This window comes from Paroedura picta, unplaced genomic scaffold (genome assembly GCF_049243985.1).
Source record: "Paroedura picta isolate Pp20150507F unplaced genomic scaffold, Ppicta_v3.0 Ppicta_v3_sca21, whole genome shotgun sequence".
NCBI classification, from domain to species: Eukaryota; Metazoa; Chordata; class Lepidosauria; order Squamata; family Gekkonidae; genus Paroedura; species Paroedura picta.
In genome coordinates, this window is record NW_027518618.1 from 275573 (window position 1) to 294520 (window position 18948).

Here is an 18948-nt window from a genome sequence, read left to right on the forward strand (position 1 = left end):
GGCCATGAGGTGGAAACAGTGCTAGTCACCCTGACGGATGACCTCCGCTGCCAGCTGGACCAAGGCGGGTCAGCGCTGCTAGTACCTGTCCACAGCGTTCAACACTGTAGATCATGAGCTCCTAGCTTACCGTCTCACTGACGTGTCGGGATACGAAGGTCAGCCCTCAAAGGGCTGATCTCCTTCCTCTGGGGCCCTGGACAGAGGGTAGTAATAGGAGAGAGAGTATTCAAGCACCATCAGTTCACATGTGCAGTCCCACAGGGAGCAGTCCTCTCTCCTGTTTAACATCTTCATGCGCCCTCTTGCTCAGCTGGTGCAGAGCAGAGCTCAGGCTGGGTTGCCACCAATACACAGATGACACCCCGCTCTTCCTCCTGATGGATGGCTGCCCTGATTCCCCCCACAGAACCCTTAGCCAGATGCCTGTTAGCAGGGAGGATGTGGCTCAAGCACAGTCGTCTGAAGCTCAATCCTTCAAAGACAAAGGTTGGGTTTCTGAAACTTCACTTCAGGAGAAGGGCTATCTATGGTCAAGCACCAACGTTCTGCATATAAAGGCTTCCACTCCAGCCTTCTCTTTGGGTCTCCCAGCGTCCAGTTCAGCAACCCCCAACCGTTCTGAGCCTACAGGCACCTTTGGAGTTTTGATGTTGGATGGTGGGCGCAACCACAAAATGGTAGCCATGGGAGGCAGAGCCAGCTACAAAATGGCTGCCGCAGCTATCTTCAGAGACAATACTGGGAGCTGCTCCAAAGTGACGTTTTTTGTAACACCTGCACAGCTAACAGCCTCACCAGGCCCTGCCGTTTACTTGTTGGGCACATTGGGGACCCAGATTTAGTTCAATGTTTGAGCCCATTGCTCTCCCCTAGCTCTCAAATTTCCAGAATCCTCCAGTGAAAGGGTCTTAAAGCAGCCAGTATGGGGGAAATACCTTTTATTGCCAGTCAGAGCAAAGGCTACAGAGTAAAAGTGACTCTGCGTGTTCTACGGAGGATCCCAGTTGTCTACGTGGCCATCCTCCAGTTTCTGCAGCTTGCAGGAGTTGCTTAAGAAAAAGCTAGTGCTCAGTTCCAGATTCTCTCTTCCTCCTTTCACTGTCTGAACTGGTCCTGATCCCGTCCTTATGGCTTTTCCATTGGGTGAGTGCGGTTCTGTTTATCCACACCAGGCTCCCTCAGGAGTGAGGCCTGGAACGATGTTCCGGAAAGGGGTTCTGGGCCCTCCAGCCGCCCCGGTTTTACAAAGGCAACAGATTTTGAAAGCAGCCAATGGCTGCTTGGACTCCTGCCTGACACAGCAACAGGATTAAGGATCAGGGGTTCAAATGCTACTCCCTGCAAAACAAAAGAGATCACACAAAGAGGGGGGAGAAGGAGGCAGCGTCAGTCACAGCTGTGGGGCCCCAGCAGCTTGCTCCAGATTCTGCCATGGGGGATGCTCTTTCCACAGCTGTGGCCGGGCGCACTCTCTGGGGCCTTGCGGTGGGAGAGGGAGCCAGCTGCAAAAGGCAGCTCTCGACTCAAGTGTCGTGCTTGCTGTGGGGGAGGACAAATTTCCGCTGAAGATGCCATTCCTTACCACTGTTGGGTATATTGCAGTTATTTGTGTTACAGGGACTGGGGTGGGAGTTTGGGAACAGCCAGTTTAAGTTTTGCAATTGCTTTTCTGCATTCTGGAACTCAAAGGCTAATTGCGTCTATGGGGGAGCCATTTGTTCAAATTTGGGGGGGATATTATAGATATTAAACCTTCACCTGTGGACAATTTAGACACTCACTTCCCATCCGCCATCTCCCAAAGCTGCACCCTCCTCAAATGTATCTAAGTGGCTTGAAAGTCACAGCCCCTTCCGCCCGCCCCAGTTTTTTGTAAATCTTCCTTGGCTGGTCTCCAAGGGGTGACTTGGATTAGCCCCAGCTCTGTGGCTGCTTGGACCCCTGCCTAGCACAGCTGCAGTGCTAAGGATCAGGAGTTCAAATCCCACCCACTGCAAAATGAATTTGGTGCACGGGTCTGATCAGCTGACCTGAAGGAGCCACTTGTTTTAGCTGTGGGAGGGCTAGCAGGTGAGAAAAGAGGGCAGGGGGGGGGCATAATTGCCAGCATGCCATCGCATGCAAGTTGGTTGCGGATGGCAGAAATCTGTGCCACCATAGGTTGGGGTTCTGCTAGGTCAAGGGCTACAGAGATCTTGGGAGAGAGTCACTGTGCTGCCCTCTGCCAAATGTCCTGCTTGCGAGATGGACAAATTCCTGGCACATTCCTCCCCCCAGAGTTCAAAGGGCCTCAGCTAATGCTTTGATGGCCGGTGGAACATTAACTGTGCTTAGCCTGCCAGAGTGCTTGTTCCAGCTATCAACAAACAGGGAGCTCACACACAGTCACCTGGCCGTGCAGGTTCCCCGGACATCACAGGGCTGCAAGCTACACCCTGTGCAAGATCTCTCAACGTCCTGGGGGTCAAAGCAGAGGTTTGGTCAACTTTACCTTGACCTGCTTGTCCCAGGCTGGTTGGAAGCCAGAAACGTCTATAATACAAGATAGATATTCATGGTCACATACAACTTCTTTTGGGAATTGCTTTTGGGAATTGTAGTCCATGGACATCTGGAGGGCTGCAGTTTAACTACCCCTGCTTTAAACCAATCCAGTGCATCTGACCCAATTGGGCTCAGCCGGGGGAGATTCTTTTGTCCGTACCATGTATATAAGTTGGGGTTTTCTCGAGGGGGGGGGTGAGTCTTGTTCTCCTGCTGCAACAGGCACCAATAAAGAGCTGTTCATTTGCCAAGTGGCCTAGCATTCTTCCGACGAACCCACATATTTTCCTGCCACCCAGCTGGCTGCAGGCGGAAGAGGGGGAATCAAACCCCCCAGTTTAGAAGCCGCTGCTCATAACCACGGCGCCATACTGGCTGAAAGAATGAAAATTCAGGTGAGCTACACTTTTTCTAGGCAAGCAAAATAAGTGGCGAGGGAAGAGAAAGATCCAGCCCCCTTCCCCCAGATGTCCAAAGCTCAGGAAGGCTTCCTGGTATGGTCAGCGCCTCCCCAGGGCACCCCACACACTGCCTGGCGCGAAGGTTTCACCTACTCCAAGCTTGTGGCACAAGGATGTCGCCGCTCCGGTTAAAGAGGTTCTGTTCAAAACTAGGTGCAGCCTGGCAGCGACAGCCACAAATCCCACGCCACGTTGTGCAACCCTGTTTAAGCACACCTCGATGCTGGGTGTGACCTCTGCCAATCCCCCAAGCCATGCACCAAATGCACAGTGGTGCTCACACACCTTCCCCCCTTTCCTGTGCTCTGGCCACTTGAGGACAGGTTTGTGAGAGCCAGCACACTTTTCTCATTTAGAAACTTCTTTATGGATGCAGTTCCTGAAACAGGATTTGGTCTTCAGAGGAAAAATGCTGCCCCCTTTTCCTCCCCAACTGTCTTCAAGGATCAACTATTGTTTTTAAAAGCTCAGTTTAGCCAAGAGGAACATTCCTGTAGCCCAGTTGAATGACTTTTCCTGAGATGAAGTGGGCACTTCAACAGATCTGCATGGATCTTTCTCTTTGACACAGGGAGCAGGGTAACGGGGCAATACCCCTCCCCCTCTGCTTTACGCCCACCTTTTTGGAATTTAGGCACAAAGGTTCCTTTTTGGTTTCACAACTGATAGCTGGCCACAAACCTGTCCTACAAACCTGCCTAAACCCTACTGGAAACCATTTAGCCATCGTTAACCTCCAGTGGAGAGCCTCTTGTGGCGCAGAGTGGTAAGGCAGCCGTCTGAAAGCTTTGCCCATGAGGCTGGGAGTTCAATCCCAGCAGCCGGCTCAAGGTTGACTCAGCCTTCCATCCTTCCGAGGTCGGTAAAATGAGGACCCAGCTTGCTTGCGGGGGGGGGGGGGGTAAAACAGAAATGACTGGGGAAGGGAATGGCAAACCACCCCGTATTGAGTCTGCCATGAAAACGCTAGAGGGCCTCACCCCAAGGGTCAGACATGACTCGGTGCTTGCACAGGGGATACCTTTACCTTTACCTAACCTCCAGTGGCTGGCAGCGCCACAAGTTCACTGTGCATTCTGCCCTTTGAGGTTGCCTATTCGTATCATTTTAGAAATTGTTGGTTTTTATACCCTGCTTTTCACTACCCAGAGGAGTCTCATAACTTACAATAACCTTCCCTTCCTCTCCCCACAACAGACACCCTGTGAGGTGTGTCTGTGGAGGACTGCTCTGACTTGACTAGCCCAAGGTCACCCAGCTGGCTCCATGTGGAGGAGCAGGGAATCAAACCCAGCTGGCCAGATTAGAAGCTGCCACTCTTAACCACAACTCCGTGCTGGCTCTCAGACCTGCATGTGATAGCCCATCCTTTTCCAACTGAGGGGGGAGAACATGCCGGCTCTTTTGTCGGGTGAACACCTTTGATCGGAGGGTCCGCTTTGCCCAGCTGAAGGCCCAAGGCTTGGGACCGAGACAGGTTGAAGGCCACAGAGCATCTATGGGGTAGATCCAAAGGTGGGAGGTGTCCCTTGCTTTAAACACTCTTGAGAGCCCCTCTTGAGAGCCCCTCTTGGGTCTGTGGGTGGGTGCACTGGAGTTTGACCATGCTGAAAGTTAGGAAAATGGCGCCAAAGAATGTTGCAGACACACAGGAGGTGGGGACGATGACAGGGGGATCCTGCAACTATCACAGATCAGATGTAAAATACTAGAAGGACTTTTAGAAAAGAGCTAGAGTCCAGCAGCACAAGATTTAACAGCGTTTGTGGTAGGGGAGGGGCTTTCGTGAGTCACTGCTCACTTCTTCAGATACTTCAGTGAGCAATTGTCTTTTCTAACACAGACCTACCTTATAAAATTGAACTTGAAAGAGTCTGCACAAGTGCTTTACTCATCTGCCTGTCCCGAGATGCTACTCAGCAACTCCCTTGTGGAGTTGGCCTTGGGCTACCCATGGGGGTGGGGATTTTTCCTGAGGGAATGGCAGCAACAGTGAAGGGGGCAAAACAATTGCTTATCTTTCCCCACAATGTGACAGATCATTAATAATTCAATTCCCCCCCCCCAATGATTGAATCTTACACCCCCCAAGATTTGGGCGTCAGACTGTGTTTGTTTGTTTTTTTACTATAAACCTTGTGTGGGAGAGATAAAACCTTCTGTGTGCCGGCGGAAAGATAAAAAATTACTCTCCACAATGCATGTTCGTGCCACAGGGAGAAACCAAAGGAGAAACTCGCTTCCCCCTGCATCTCACAGAGGAAGCAAAAAGAGATGAGCCAAAGGAAGTTAAATCTCTACTGAAAGGAACATCCACCACGCCCAGGGAGGTTAGCTCAGAGTTTGACCGAAGAGGAGACATCCTCAGAATTTAAGGAAACTAAGACCTTGTGGGAGGGGTGTGTGTGTGTCCACAGTCACATTATTGAAGCTCAGAAATTCATATCAAGAACAGAATTCAGTTTTTAAAGCAGACGGTTTCTAGACCGCAAAGGTGGACAACCCTGGTAGGAAAACACAGGAAACACCACTTCAGCCGGGCTTTCTCCACCAGGGTTTTGTGAAGGCCCTGGAAGGGTTTCCTGAATGAATGGGAGTTAATTTTTAAAATATGTTTTTAAAGCATCTGGCCATGTTGACCCACCCATTCCCCACCATGGCCATTGTTGGGCCTGCAGGGGGTGGGAAGGGGCCCTGAATGGGTGTGGATACAGCTATGCAGCCTAACCATATTCTGCACCACTTCTGGGGGTTCTCAATGGTAAAGAAAGCTGAGAAAAGCTGACCTTAAGTGTCTTGTGGGTAGAGAATTTCTGGGGCCTGCAGCATGCTCCACGTGGGAGCAGAGTCAGGTGGAATGGCTGGCCTGGGAGTCCGCTGCACACAAAGCATTTCCAGTTCCCCACCAGACGGCAAACTGCATGTGTGTGAGAGAGAGAGGAAGGTTGAGCTACCATTTCCTGTGGGGTTTCTAGGAACTTCGACACTTCTCTGCCCAGGTTGGAGACACCAGGGGTGGATTCTCCTAGCAGAGGCGACAAGCAGAAACACACTTGGGAAATAATTTCTACTGCATAGCACTCCTGCTAGCAGAACGCCTGGAATTCAAATAGAATCAGAGCTGGAAGGGGCTATAGAGGCCATCCAGTCCACCCCCCTGCTCAGTTGGGATCAGCCTAGTGTCCCTCCAGCCGCTTGCTTGAAGACTGCCAGTGAGGGGGAGCTACCCACCTCCTGGCCTAGCTGATTCTCACTGCTGAACTACTCGGACTGTGAAAAATCAATCCCTCCTACCCAGTAGGAGATTGGGTGCCGTGTTGTCCGAATTGGCCGCTCCGAGCCGCCACAGCCAGCGCCTCACCCTGCGGGGAGGCGCTGGCTGCGGCGGCCCAGAGTGGCCAATTCGGACAACACAGTGCCCAATCCAACTACCCAGACAGTACCTTTCTGCCTGAGACTTCAACCCATTACTGTAGTCCTCCCCTCTGCAGTCAACAAGAACTCTTCGGAAGGGGGACTTTATGGCATGACAGCCTGTTGAGATCCTTCCCTAAGGGACAGCCTTTCAAATACTTTGATAATGCCAACCGGTCACTTGTCCAAAGAAGTCAACAAATAGGAATTTTTTTTTTTGGGGGGGGGGGAGGTGAAGAAAGTTACAATTGTGGCAGTTCCTTTCATTTGGACCACAATGATTGTTGTTGTTGTTAGGTGCGAAGTCGTGTCCGACCCATCGCGACCCCATGGACAATGATCCTCCAGGCCTTCCTGTCCTCTACCATTCCCTGGAGTCCATTTAAGTTTGCACCTACTGTGACTACAGTGACTCCATCCAGCCACCTCATTCTCTGTCGTCCCCTTCTTCTTTTGCCCTCGATTGCTCCCAGCTTTAGGCTCTTCTCCAGGGAGTCCTTCCTTCTCATGAGGTGGCCAAAGGATTTAGGTTTCTGAATGATTAGCACAATGATTAGCAGAAGTGAATTAGTAACTGGGGGGGGCACCTTAATTTGCAACGCAGGGACACATCTTCAGGCAAAAGAACAAATCAAGCAGCACTTTTACATTTTCATGAGGACTAGAAGGAAAAAAAATCATTTTATTTTATTATTCCTTAAAAAAAAACCAACAGAGTTTGATGAAGCGAGCCCTTGTTTGTAGAGATTTGGAAGGGCTTCACCCTCCCAGACCTCAGGCACCCATAGCCATAAATGTTTCATCCCCTCCCCACCCACCCCCAACAGAAAGGATCTGAAAGAAATTCCAGCGTTAAAATGTACAGTACATTTGCATATGCAGATCAGCATCTGATACAATTCCCCCCCTCCCCTGTTTCTCCATTCAGGAGAGAGAGAGAGAAAGAGAAATTTAATTTTCTTAAAAAAAATAATAAAACCAACTCAGTGTATTCCAGTTCCACAGCTGCATTTTTTTGCTTACAAAAAAGTACCTTGTTTTCCCCTTAAGTAACTGAGAGCCATTATCGAAGGCACGAGAAGAAAGCCAGCTATCTTTCACCACCACCACCAACCCCTCCCCCCATCTTTTGCACTTGTGTGTAGATTTGGGAGCCCCCACCATGACGCAATCAGGACAGACATGAAAGCTGGCAGCTACCACCAATGCACATGCTGGGAAGGGGTGTGTGGGAAATTTAAGTGCAGGGGTAGTCAAACTGTGGCCCTCCAGATGTCCATGGACTACAATTCCCATTCGCTGGCAGGGGCTCATGGGAACTGCAGTCCATGGACATCTGGAAGGCCACAGTTTGACTACCCCTGTCTAAGTGCCTTTGTACATTATAGCTAGTACATACATTTTCTAGTCGGAGCAACTGAAATGCACAAGTCTGAGCAAATGCGCAAGACCTTCACCCAAAAACTCATGCATGGCAAGTCCAAAACAGCCACCCTGTTTCGCCTGGACCACCAGTTGCTGCTGCCCTAAATTCCCTGGGAAGAAACCCCCCCCCCTTGCTCCAAGCTTCTAAAACCATCTAGCTACAAGCCAGTTTTCTGTCTTTTGTGTCATGCCCACACATGCACACACAATACCCTCTTTTACCCATTTAAAAACAGCAGCGAATCAGCCCCAGATGTGGGAGGCAGGAATCTAGATGCTTCTGCAAGAGATTGGCTGTGCCATGGGGAGAGAAGCCCTGGCACCAGAGTATAGGAGAGAGGATGCTGGGCAGGATGCTGGGGGTGCATGTGTGCACTTCCCGCATTTTGTGCACCGTTGGTGGGATTTTCTGCAACACCCGAGCAGCTAGCGGCCACCTCACTTCGATTCTCTCTGATTTAACCCCATCACTGGATTCCCAAAGTGCATGACGGATGATCAGCGATCATGGCACAAACAGGAAGTGTGAGAACAGAGAAAGGAATGTCACAGGCCCCATTTATAAGACCTACATTTTCTGTCTCGCAAGCCTGCAGGCCACGTAGGGGAGGAAGGAGAAACTGCAACAGTCAGGGAAAGAACTCCACAATCGTGCTCTGCAGAAGTAAAAGAGTTGGTCCCGTTTTGCAGGGGAGGAACTGAGGCCTAACCACCGGCTTTTAAGCAGCAGAACCAAAGCTGCAAGGACAAAGTTGCATTCCGAAGATTTCGGGGGACAGCGCCCACTCCCAAAAGCTGACCACAATCTTGGCCCCAGGGAGGGAGGTAGCCCTGATTCAAATGGAGGGGGAGGCGGTTGCAGGAAATGTGCCTTCAGCCGTTCTGAGGCCGAGTGGAGTCACTTCCCCCCTCCAGCGGAGAAAGGGGGGGGGGGAGCACGCCTTGTGGGAATTATGAGTCAGGCTTTCTCGAGAGGCGCTCACGCCCAGGCAGTGGGGCCAAGGCAGCAGAGAGGGAGGCGCACCACAAGTCTTCCTTGGCCTCGCAGCAGTGGCCTGGGAGGGGGTTGGGGTGAGCTCCCTCTCCCTCTCCCTCCTCGAAGACAGTCCCGCCCGCCAAGACTGGCACAGCGGCTTTTCTTGCAAAGGGAAGAGGGCCTGAAAGTCTTGATTCAAATCAACACCTAAGTTCAAAGGGATCCAGGCAGGCAAGCAGCCAGATGATGCCCAGCAAAATTGGGTGGGGGGAGAAATATTGCCCCACTGCAAATGTCTCAAGTTCAAAAAATAAACAACTGTCAATTTCAAAAGCTGGTGGCAACTGACATGCATCACTACCATTTTCATATTCCTCCCTCTCTCTCTGCCTGCAGTGCCCCACAATTTCTCTTTGGGGATTTCCAAAACACACAAGAATTATTTTTAAAAATCCAATGTGGCCACACCTGAGAGATCTGAGGTTTTCACATCTTGACAAGCTACAGCGATCCGCCAAAGAAACCAGAAACAAGAGTTTTTCTCATGCTTGTTCAAGCAACGGCTGTATTTTCTGTGTCGCGTTGGGGGGGGGGGAGGACTTCCCTTCCAGGTGCCAAGAACCTGCCACACCCTTATGTGCCCACACCCTGACTGGCAAAAGACAAGGACTGGATAGGAAGAGAACTCAAATTAAGTGCAGATGGACTTTTGTTATAAGAGAAGAGGGAAGCCCACAAAGTTAGAAGAGGAAACAACTGTTGGGGGCCAATGGGGAGAGAAAAAGAGGAAAACCACAAATCCCTGAGCAGACCACTCCATGCAGAAGGGAGCCCAAATACGTCCAGTGCAATTTGAAAGCCAGCGGCTGGGGGCAGAGGGAATACTTTTCTTTCCTGGCATAGATGAGGAAGATAGGAAAATGTCACCAAAAATGGATCGCTGCTTCTCTCTAGACCTCCATTCAAAGTAGTTGGGGCAGGGGACACAAGCAGCCATTTAGCATAGAGGAAAAAGGAGAAACCCTGGCAGGGAACAACCCCCCTTCCCACCCTATTAGGTGTCTGCAGAACCCCACTCCCCCCCTGTGGCCAAACAGACACAACCACCCCTGTGGATTAAGCAGGCTGTTTCTCCTTCAACGCACACGGGGAAAGGACGCGTCTCAGAGCTGGGTACTGGCCCCCAACCACTTAACTGGAGCGCAAGAGAGAAGACACAGCAGAAGAGGGGCCGCATAGTGTCTAGCAGCCTGTTCCCTGGCAGAGGTGGCACAGATATGCGTCCGCATCTTCATGCGATCCCACAAGTAGTGGGGGGAGAGAATTCTTGAGCCAAGGAGGAAAGGTTTTGCAAAGGAAAGGATCAAGACAGACTCACGTTCATTCAGCCCTGCTTGGAAGAGGCAAGAAGGAGGTAAAGAACACAGAACTTAGAAAACTGCTTCAAAATCTGGAGGGGGAGGAATCAATGGTGGCGGGGGGGAGGGGAGTAATTGAGGCAGAGTTGCCCCTCTTCAAGAGGCTCCTGTCCACCCTTTAAGACAGGAACCTGTCCCCTCTCCCAAGAGGGAGATGCTTGGAAAGCATTTCGGAAGGCTGTAGAGAGCACAGCTCTGATTAATGGCTTTTGTCGATCCCACCCATTTCATACTGGGAGAACTGGTTTGGTCGGGCGTGCCCAGCTCTGCCCACCGCAAAGCAGGCAGCTTTGGCAGGTTGAACAGGTCAAGAGAGAAGAGAAGACTGCAGTGGTTCCAGCAAAAAGCGTTCCTGGGAAAAGGCCTACGCAACCTCTCCTTCCCAACCGTACAGCATTCAGCACAGGCAAAGAACAGTGTCCGTGTGGCCTTCGGAAAGCGAAGGGGATGGGATCTCGTGGATCCATTCTGCAGGGAGAGGTGCTTTCCTCCCACAGAAGGGAGCCTTCCCCCACGATGCAAATTGGATCCCCATGGGATCCAGCAAACAGAACCCATATCCCTGGACGGACTCTAGTATGGAGAAAAATTATCAGTTTTATATGGTCCCAATAGTTCTCCCCAACCCTTAAAAAAAAAAAAAAACACCCTGCTATCACGGAGGAGCCAATCCAAACTGCTCAGGGCCTTCCAGCTTTCTCTGACACAGGGGTCCCCAAACTTTCTGAGCCTCCAGAAACCCACCTCTAGAATTCTGGCCCAGTATGGTGGGGGCAACCACCCAACGGCTGCCGCAGCTTCCCTTCAGTCACACAGCCAAGATCCTTGCGCCATGGTGCCAGCTGTGGCCACAGCAAAGCCTTTCGCATATCTCTGTAGTCCAGGGGTAGTCAAACTGCGGCCCTCCAGATGTCCATGGACTACAATTCCCAGGAGCCCCCTGCCAGCGTTCGCTGGCAGGGGGCTCCTGGGAATTGTAGTCCATGGACATCTGGAGGGCTGCAGTTTGACTACCCCTGCTGTAGCCCATCAAATCTCCACTGGCCAATCAGAAACCTTATGGGGCAACAGCCCCGCCTGGCTCCACCCACCTTCCAGAAACAGTGGGTGGGCACCTGGAAATTATCAGCTCCACCACGCCCGCGGGCACTGTGTTGGGGACCCCCGCCCTACAACACAGAGCTCCTCTCGTGGGCGACGACCACCAGCCAATTCTCACAGGAGAGGAGGGGGTCGGAGGAAAGCCCAGCCGGCACTCAAAGGCAGCTTTTGGGTACAGGAAGAGGCGGGACCATCCCCCCCACCTCCCCATTTTCTCTCCCATCTGTGAAGAACACAAAAACCCTCAGCAGTTGGGAGCAAAGGCGTCTCTCGGCCCGCACTTTTGCCAGGACCTCTGCAACTCCTGAAAAAGCAAGTAGTCCCACTTCATTTTGATGCACCCTATCAGATTTCAAAAACCTGCTGCTCCTAAAAATGTTTGGAGACTGGGATGGGAGGGTGGGTGAGGGAAGAGACAAGAGAGAATATATTTATATATACGTTCTAGGATTCATTGGTTAAAGAGATTCTGCGTGTGCGCGCACCCTGTGCGCAATGCAGCCCCTCAAATTAAGATTTGTAGTTGGATGTCAGCCACATCAGGCCTTCGTAGAGTCCTTCCCCTGAGGTGGCGCATGAAGGCTGGACATACCAATTCCTGTCCCTAATGCGCGTGAGGCCCAGTTTCTCTTGGATCTCGTGCGGCTTCATGGCGTCGGGGAGGTCTTGCTTGTTGGCAAAGACGAGGATGATGGCGTCCCTCATTTCCCGGTCGTTGATGATGCGGTGGAGCTCCTGCCGGCCCTCGTCAATCCGGTCGCGGTCCGCGCAGTCCACCACGAAGATCAACCCCTGCGTGCCGGTGTAGTAGTGCCTCCAGAGGGGACGGATCTTGTCCTGGCCCCCTACGTCCCAGACGTTGAACTTAACGTTCTTGTAGGTCACCGTCTCCACGTTGAAGCCCACCGTGGGGATGGTGGTCACCGGCTGGCCCAGCTTGAGCTTGTACAGGATGGTCGTCTTGCCGGCCGCATCCAGGCCCAGCATGAGAATCCTCATCTCCTTGTTGCCGAAAATCTTGGACAGCATCTTCCCCATGGCTGCAGGCGAGCTCCACAGTCCATACAAGGCTGGGTTTTATTTTGGGGCGGGAAGAGGGAAAACAAGAAAAGAGAAATTACAATCTATTTGGCTTTCTCTCCAGGCTCAAGACGCTTCTGCTGTCTAGCATGGGGTCCGAGCACACCCTGATTGGCACAAGGGTGTGGGGATGTATATTTAAAAAAACGTGGCGGGGCTGGTCACTATAGAGGGGGCCTTTTAGCAGCCCCTCCGTAGGAGCGACTGTAACCAGTGATGCCATCTCCTCCTTCTTTAGAAAGTAAGAGAAGCCATACTGGATCAGCCCATCCTGTCCAGTGCTCTGTGTCCCACTGTGGACAGAACCCAAGGGTTATCAGGAGGCCCACTGGTGGGGCCAGAACCCCAGAAGGCTTCCCATTCATGGGAATTGTAGTCTATGGACATCTAGAGAGCCACAGTTTGGCCACCATTTGCTGGCAGGGGCTCATGGGAATTGAAGTCCATGGACACCTGGAGGGTCGCAGTTTTACTACCCCTACTCTATAACTTGTAGCTAATTGCCACTCATGGAACTCTGCTCCATATAAGAACATCAGAGAACACAATGGCTCTTCCAGTCCAACACTATGTCAGACGGTGGCCAAAACCCAGGTGCCATCAGGAGGTGCCCCAGCAGGGCTAGATCTGCAGAATCCCTCCTGCTTCCCCCCCCCCTTCCTCTTAGTACACCTCATGCCCACTTCCCATTCCTGCCAGAGACAAGACAAGAATCTCACACCTGGCCTCTCGTCTCACTTTGTCCGCCCTGCCGTTCCGCCTTTGTTTCCTGTTCCAGGCCGAGGGTGGCCGAGTTGTGAACAAAGGACAGACAGCAACAAACACCGCAGCCTGGTCACAGGCGGAACAATTCTTGTAAGACAGAAGATTTGTCTGCTTTTATTTTTCCCTTTCAAACCTTCAGTGGGGCTCAAGCGGAATGGGGTTGAGAATACAGTGGCCGCTATTGCAATGGCACGGCCTCCATTTGGAATATTCTGCTCAGTCCTGGTCACCGGATCGCTAAAAGGCCAGGGCAGAGCTGGAAAAAGTTCAGGGGAGGGAAACCAAAACGATGAGGGATTTGAGCCCTTTTTCCCTAGGAGGAAAAGATGAAGAGTCTATGACTCAGTGGGGGGAAATTAGACAGGTGTATAAAATTGTCTGTGGCGGAAAGAGTTGGCCAAGAGAACTTATTCTCCTTCTTCCAAAAGACCAGAACTTGAGGGTGTACCATGAAGCTGATGGGCAGTAGGGTCAGGACAGAGACAAGGAAAGACTACTTTACACAGAGAGGGATTAAAATGTGGACTTTGCTGCCAAAGAGTGTTGTGCTGGCCACAAGAATAAACAGCTGTCAAGTGGAATTAAATAGATACCTGGAGGAGGCTACTAGGCATGGAGAAGGAGCAGGACCTCCGCTTTCAGAGGAATTAAGCCTCTGAACCCCCAGAGACAGGGGACAACACCAGGGGAAGGCCTCGACCTCTCTGCACGGCTGTTGGGCATCCAGAGGACCTGGTTGGCCACCAAGTGAGACGGGATGCTGGGCTAGATGGACCCTTCCTGGTCTGACTCAGCAGGGCTCTTCCGATGCTCTTATGACTGGCCCTGTGAGGCGTCTTATGGGCCCTGATCGGCAAGGCTGGCCTTGTCCCAGACAGGGCCAGGCTGAGTCCCCACTACAAGCAGCACCATGCGGTCACCCACCCAAAGAGCTGTGTGCAAATGGAAACAGGAAGCGAGGACTACGTGCCTGTCAGAGAGAATCTCAAGCTGCACACCGTCTATACCAGGGGTAGTCAAACTGCGGCCCTCCAGATGTCCATGGACTACAATTCCCAGGAGCCCCCTGCCAGCGAACGCTGGCAGGGGGCTCCTGGGAATTGTAGTCCATGGACATCTGGAGGGCCGCAGTTTGACTACCCCTGGCCAAGCCTCCCACTTTGGTCTCCAGCCCCAAGGCTAGCGGAATTTCACCACAGGAGCACTAAGGGATACGGCAATGCAGCCGCAGGGTGCGCACGGCGCATCAGGGCCGAGGCAGCGTTCTGTTTGGCCTCTGAAAGTTAGCATGGTTGCTCGAATGCTCTCTTCTCCCTATGCTACCTGAGCATGACGCTGCCATATGATAAACAAATCCATTTCTAAGCCAGCAACACTAACTCTTTTGCTGTCCCCATCACTGTGGACACACCTTTCTATCCCCCCAGCGTTAGGCCACGGGGGGCCAAACTGTGGCTCTTCAGAGGTCCAACTCCCATGTGCACCAGGAGCTCATGGGAAGTGTAGTCCATGGACATCTGGAGAGCCGGTTTGACCACCCCTGCTCTATGGCCACACCCTTCTTTAGGACAGCCGCCCCATCTCCTGCAAACCACTTCCTCAACTGACTCCTCCTGGGGTCCCACTTTTTTACACACAAACACACCCCGGCCCGGAGCCTGTCCCACTGTCCCACCCGCCTGCCTGTTTTCCGAAGGAACCCAGCACCATTGCCCTGTTGTATCTTCACAACAATCCTGCGTCACAGATGAGCTCAAGATTCCATGTAACTGACCCAATGTTAACTCAACAACTTGGCAGCATGGGAATCGGAATCCGGGTCTCGTCTATCGCTGCTGGTGCCAATTAACCATGACTTCTTAGGAGTGGGAGCCAACAGACCTTTGCTGTATTAAGAAGAGGTTTCCCCTTCTGCCAGGCTTGCTGGCTTGCTTATTTATTCATTCATATTTGTAATTGCTTACTCTCCCCCCAGAGTTTGTCCTGCAGCTAGGCGTTAGTGGAGGGACCCTAAGGGGTCCTCGCGACTATTCAACAAGCCATTCCCCACACAACTATCCAGCTTCTATCTGGCCCCACAAAGAAGAAGGCAGCCCTTCAAGGCTAAACCGTCCCCTTGCCTTTGTGGCTGAGGCAGGCAAATATAACCCACATTTGGCCGGAGAGCGTTTTACATTCAAGCTAACCCTGGCCCAACAGACTGAGGCTGCAGTTAGCAGGCTGGGGCCACCGGGAAACAATTAGCTGGCTCAAGGATCATTTTAGGAAGGGTGGAAAAGACCCCTGTCAGAGCCCCAACCTGGACAGAGGGGGATCCTACGACAGCTCTAACTGGGGAAATTAAGGTCAGGGAGGTTTGTTGCTTCACTCCCTATGGGGAAGGGGCCACAGCAGAAAAGACTCCCCTCCCCCAGGGGTGCATTACCAGTGCAAGTTACCCCCCCCCATTCTTCTGTCTGGCTCTGGTGTCTTTTCCACCAGCAGGAAGAGAAAAGGGAGCCGAGACTCAAGGGCCCCACACCCTTCCAGAAAAGACATACCTCAACTAGTTTGGCCGCCCCGCCCTCGGCAGAAACAGGAAGCCCTGACCCGCCTCTTCCTTCCTCCCTCCCAACAGCTAAACTTCATTCATTGCGTGTTTGTGCTGCACTCAAATGGTTGCACAGGGTTGGGAGATTCCTGGCGATTTAGGGGCAAATGTGGGGGGGGGGGGCTCAAAGAGGATGTGAGACTACACCGTCTGCCTTCCAAGCGGTCATCCCTTCCAGGGACTTGCCCTTCGTAGCCGGGAGAGAGGCTGTCATTCTAGAGGAAACTCCAGGCCCCACCTGGAGGTTGGCAACCGTACCGCAGCCCGCCTGTAATTCATGCCGGAGTCCATTTTCCAGAAGGGGAGAAGCAGGGCAGGGAGACGGGGGCACAATTTTCATTCCAGCTGGGTTAGTCAATTGGGGTACTGCAAACAGCGGGCTCTCTGAAAAAGCTGCCCAGAGGTTTCCTGAACAAATCCATCTAGACCCTGCTGAAATGAACTCGAACCCAGACCTCTCCTCAAGCCGGCATTTAAAACAGCAGCTGCCATCGGCCATTCCCTCTCTGCAAGCACAGAAACCAACCTGACCCATGACAGGAAGGGCGGGTCAGGCCCAGGGCACCCCCATTCCCTAGCACAGGGGTAGTCAAACTGCGGCCCTCCAGATGTCCATGGACTACAATTCCCATGAGCTCCTGCCAGCTGGCAGGGGCTCATGGGAATTGTAGTCCATGGACATCTAGAGGGCCGCAGTTCGACTACCCCAGGAATTGTACAGAGGGGACCAGATCCCCCCACCACCACTACCACACTACAAGGCAGGGCGGGACTAGATTTGTCCAAACAACTACTGATCTTTTGGGGATTCGAACTCGGGCCTCCCACCCGCTCCTAAACACTGTGGCAAGCAGAGCGCCGGGAGGCTGGGCCGTGCTCTAGCTGGCCATTCCGCAGGCGCAGGTGGGAGCAGAGCGCGCGCGAGTCTCAACTCCGGAACGCGGTCCGGTCTGAAGGTCAAACTCAAGAGGCGCCATTCCTGCCCAGCCACCGCCCCCCCTGCAGGGCTGCCAGGCAAGGGGCTCCCGGCCGGGAGGGGCTTCGTGGGGGGGAGGGGGGGCTCCTCACAAGCATGCGGCCGACAGAAGCGGGAAGAGACATTTTTAAAAATGAGGCGGGATGAGAGAGGGGACCCCCCCCCCGGGGCCGCCTCCCTCCCGCCGCCTCCCCCACCCCAATTCGGGGAGTCCCGACAAGACCGTCAACCTGCGCGGGGGGGGGGGGGGCGGGAGGAGAAACTTTTCTGCTGTTCCAAAATGGCACCCAGGAGAAAGTTGCCGCGCCTCCTGCCTTCCCTCGCCCCGGCCCCGGCCCCGGCCCCGGGGGGGAAACGGGCAAGCGCGGCGGCCTCTCGGCGCCCAACTGGGCCAAAGCGATCGCGTTTCCCGCAGGGCGCGGAGGGCAGCCAGGCAGGCAGGCAGGCGCGGAGGGGACGGCAGGAAAGGCAGCCGACAGGGGCGGAAGAGGGGAAGGGCCCCCCGCGGGCCTCAATTGGGGGCTGGGGGGGCTCCCTGCCCTTCTGCAAAGACCGCGCGGCGTGCCCGTCCCGTCCCGTCCCCCCCCCCCAGCCCGGTGCAGCCCTTCCCGGCCACGCCTTGACGCACCGGCGGCCCAAAGTCTTTGCAAGCGGCCCAGCCCCCCCCCTTCCCTCCCCCCCTCCGCCCGCCGGCCGTGCTTGCGAGGGGCGCGGGGTCTCGGCGGCAGTCCAGGCCCGGCGGGGACGGGAGGGGAGGGGAGCTGCGGCCGCGGCCCCCGAGCGCTCACCTGGCCCCGCCTGGCGGGCCGAGCTCCGAGGCAGCCGCGCAGGGACTGACCGGCCGGGGCGCCTCCTCCGGGTCCCGCTGCTCTTGCCGCAGCCGCCGCCGCCGCCACCTGCCCGGGCGCGGCCGCCGCTCTCGCCCCTGCTGCCGCCTGCCGGTGCGGGGCTCCCAGGGGCCGCAAGGTCACCCGCCGCCTCCCGGGGCAAGGCAGGGCAGGGCAAGCGCGCGTCCCGCCGCTGGAGAGGCGAGCCGGGCAAAGGGAAGGGCGCGGACGGCGCAGCAGCAACGCGCCTTGGCCGCCTCTCCGCCTCGCCTCGCCTCGCCCCGCCCGCCCTGCGCGCTCCCGGCCTCTTAAAGGGTCCGCGCCCTCGGGCACGGCCGCCAGAGCTAAGCGCGCCTCGGGCGGCCGTGCCCGGGGACGAGAGAAGCCGTCCGTGTCTCGGCTCCGCTCGGCCGGAGCGCCCCCGCCTCGCCCTGCCTCGCGCGGAGCTCTTCCCTTCCTGCGGGTGACTTCCCGCACAACGCCCCAGTGGGGTGGGCCAGGTCGAGGAAGGTAGGGCGGGAACGAGTCTGCGCATCCTTTTGCTGGCCCCCCGGCCGCCCCACGAAGCTTCGGAGACGAGGGGCGCGTGGGTCAGGCAGGGGTGCCAACTCTGGGTTGGGAAATTCCTGGAGGAGCCTGAAGAAGGAAGGATTTCGGGAAAGACTTCAGGCGGGTTTAATGCCCCAGAGCCCGCCCTCCAAAGCTGCAAATCCCCCAGCGATGACCAGTTGCAACTCCAGTAGATGTGTCCAGAGACCCCACCTGGAGGTTGGGGAAGGGATCAGTACAGCGCAATGCCATAAAGTTTACCCCAGGGATAGTCAAACTGCGGCCCTCCAGATGTCCATGGACTACGATTCCCATGAGCCCCCTGCCAGCCGGCAGGGGGCTCATGGGAATCGTAGTCCATGGACATCTGGAGGGCCGCAGTTTGACTACCCCTGGTTTAGCCTATAAGCACCCATCGCCTCCGGGGGATCTGGAGAGCAACTGTCATTCCTGAAGATATCCCCCCTACCCCTGGTGGCATCTCAAGTGTCAAGGGTGGCTCATTCAGGTCAGGGGAGGCACTCTGCACCTTCTCAGATGTGCCCTCACTCTATTCTGTTATTCAGCATCTTCCAGAAGTGAGGCTTGCTGGTGAAAAGAGGATAAGCCCCAAATGAGAAGCAAACTTGAAATCGGCATGATTTTCGCCTTAGGAACCCTGGGAATGGTAGTTTTGTAACCCGGCTCAGCCCACGTGTGTCGGAAGGCCTCTTCCCCTTTCTAAGGTTGACAACTGACCGGAAATAACAACGCCTTTTGTGGTGAAAGCTCCCTGCCATGCTTGAGGGAAACTCCACCTGCTGGATTTCTGACTCATGG

General features: G+C 54.3%; 1 protein-coding gene across 2 annotated transcripts; it reads right to left on the reverse strand.

Moving 5' to 3' along the window:
• Positions 1–11220: 11220 nt before the first annotated feature.
• On the reverse strand, positions 11221–18130 carry LOC143828361 (ADP-ribosylation factor 6-like). 2 transcript variants are annotated; one of them, XM_077318738.1, is made up of 2 exons: positions 17542–18130; positions 11221–12412 (listed from the first exon to the last, which is right to left on the reverse strand). In XM_077318738.1, the coding sequence occupies exons 1-2, from the start codon at positions 18113–18115 to the stop codon at positions 11853–11855; spliced, it is 1134 nt and encodes a 377-aa protein (XP_077174853.1). In that variant the 5' UTR covers positions 18116–18130; the 3' UTR covers positions 11221–11852. The 2 variants fall into 2 exon arrangements, with proteins under 2 accessions (XP_077174853.1, XP_077174854.1); XM_077318739.1 differs by having other exon boundaries at positions 11222–12412; positions 17592–17931.
• Between the last annotated feature and the right edge of the window lie 818 nt (positions 18131–18948).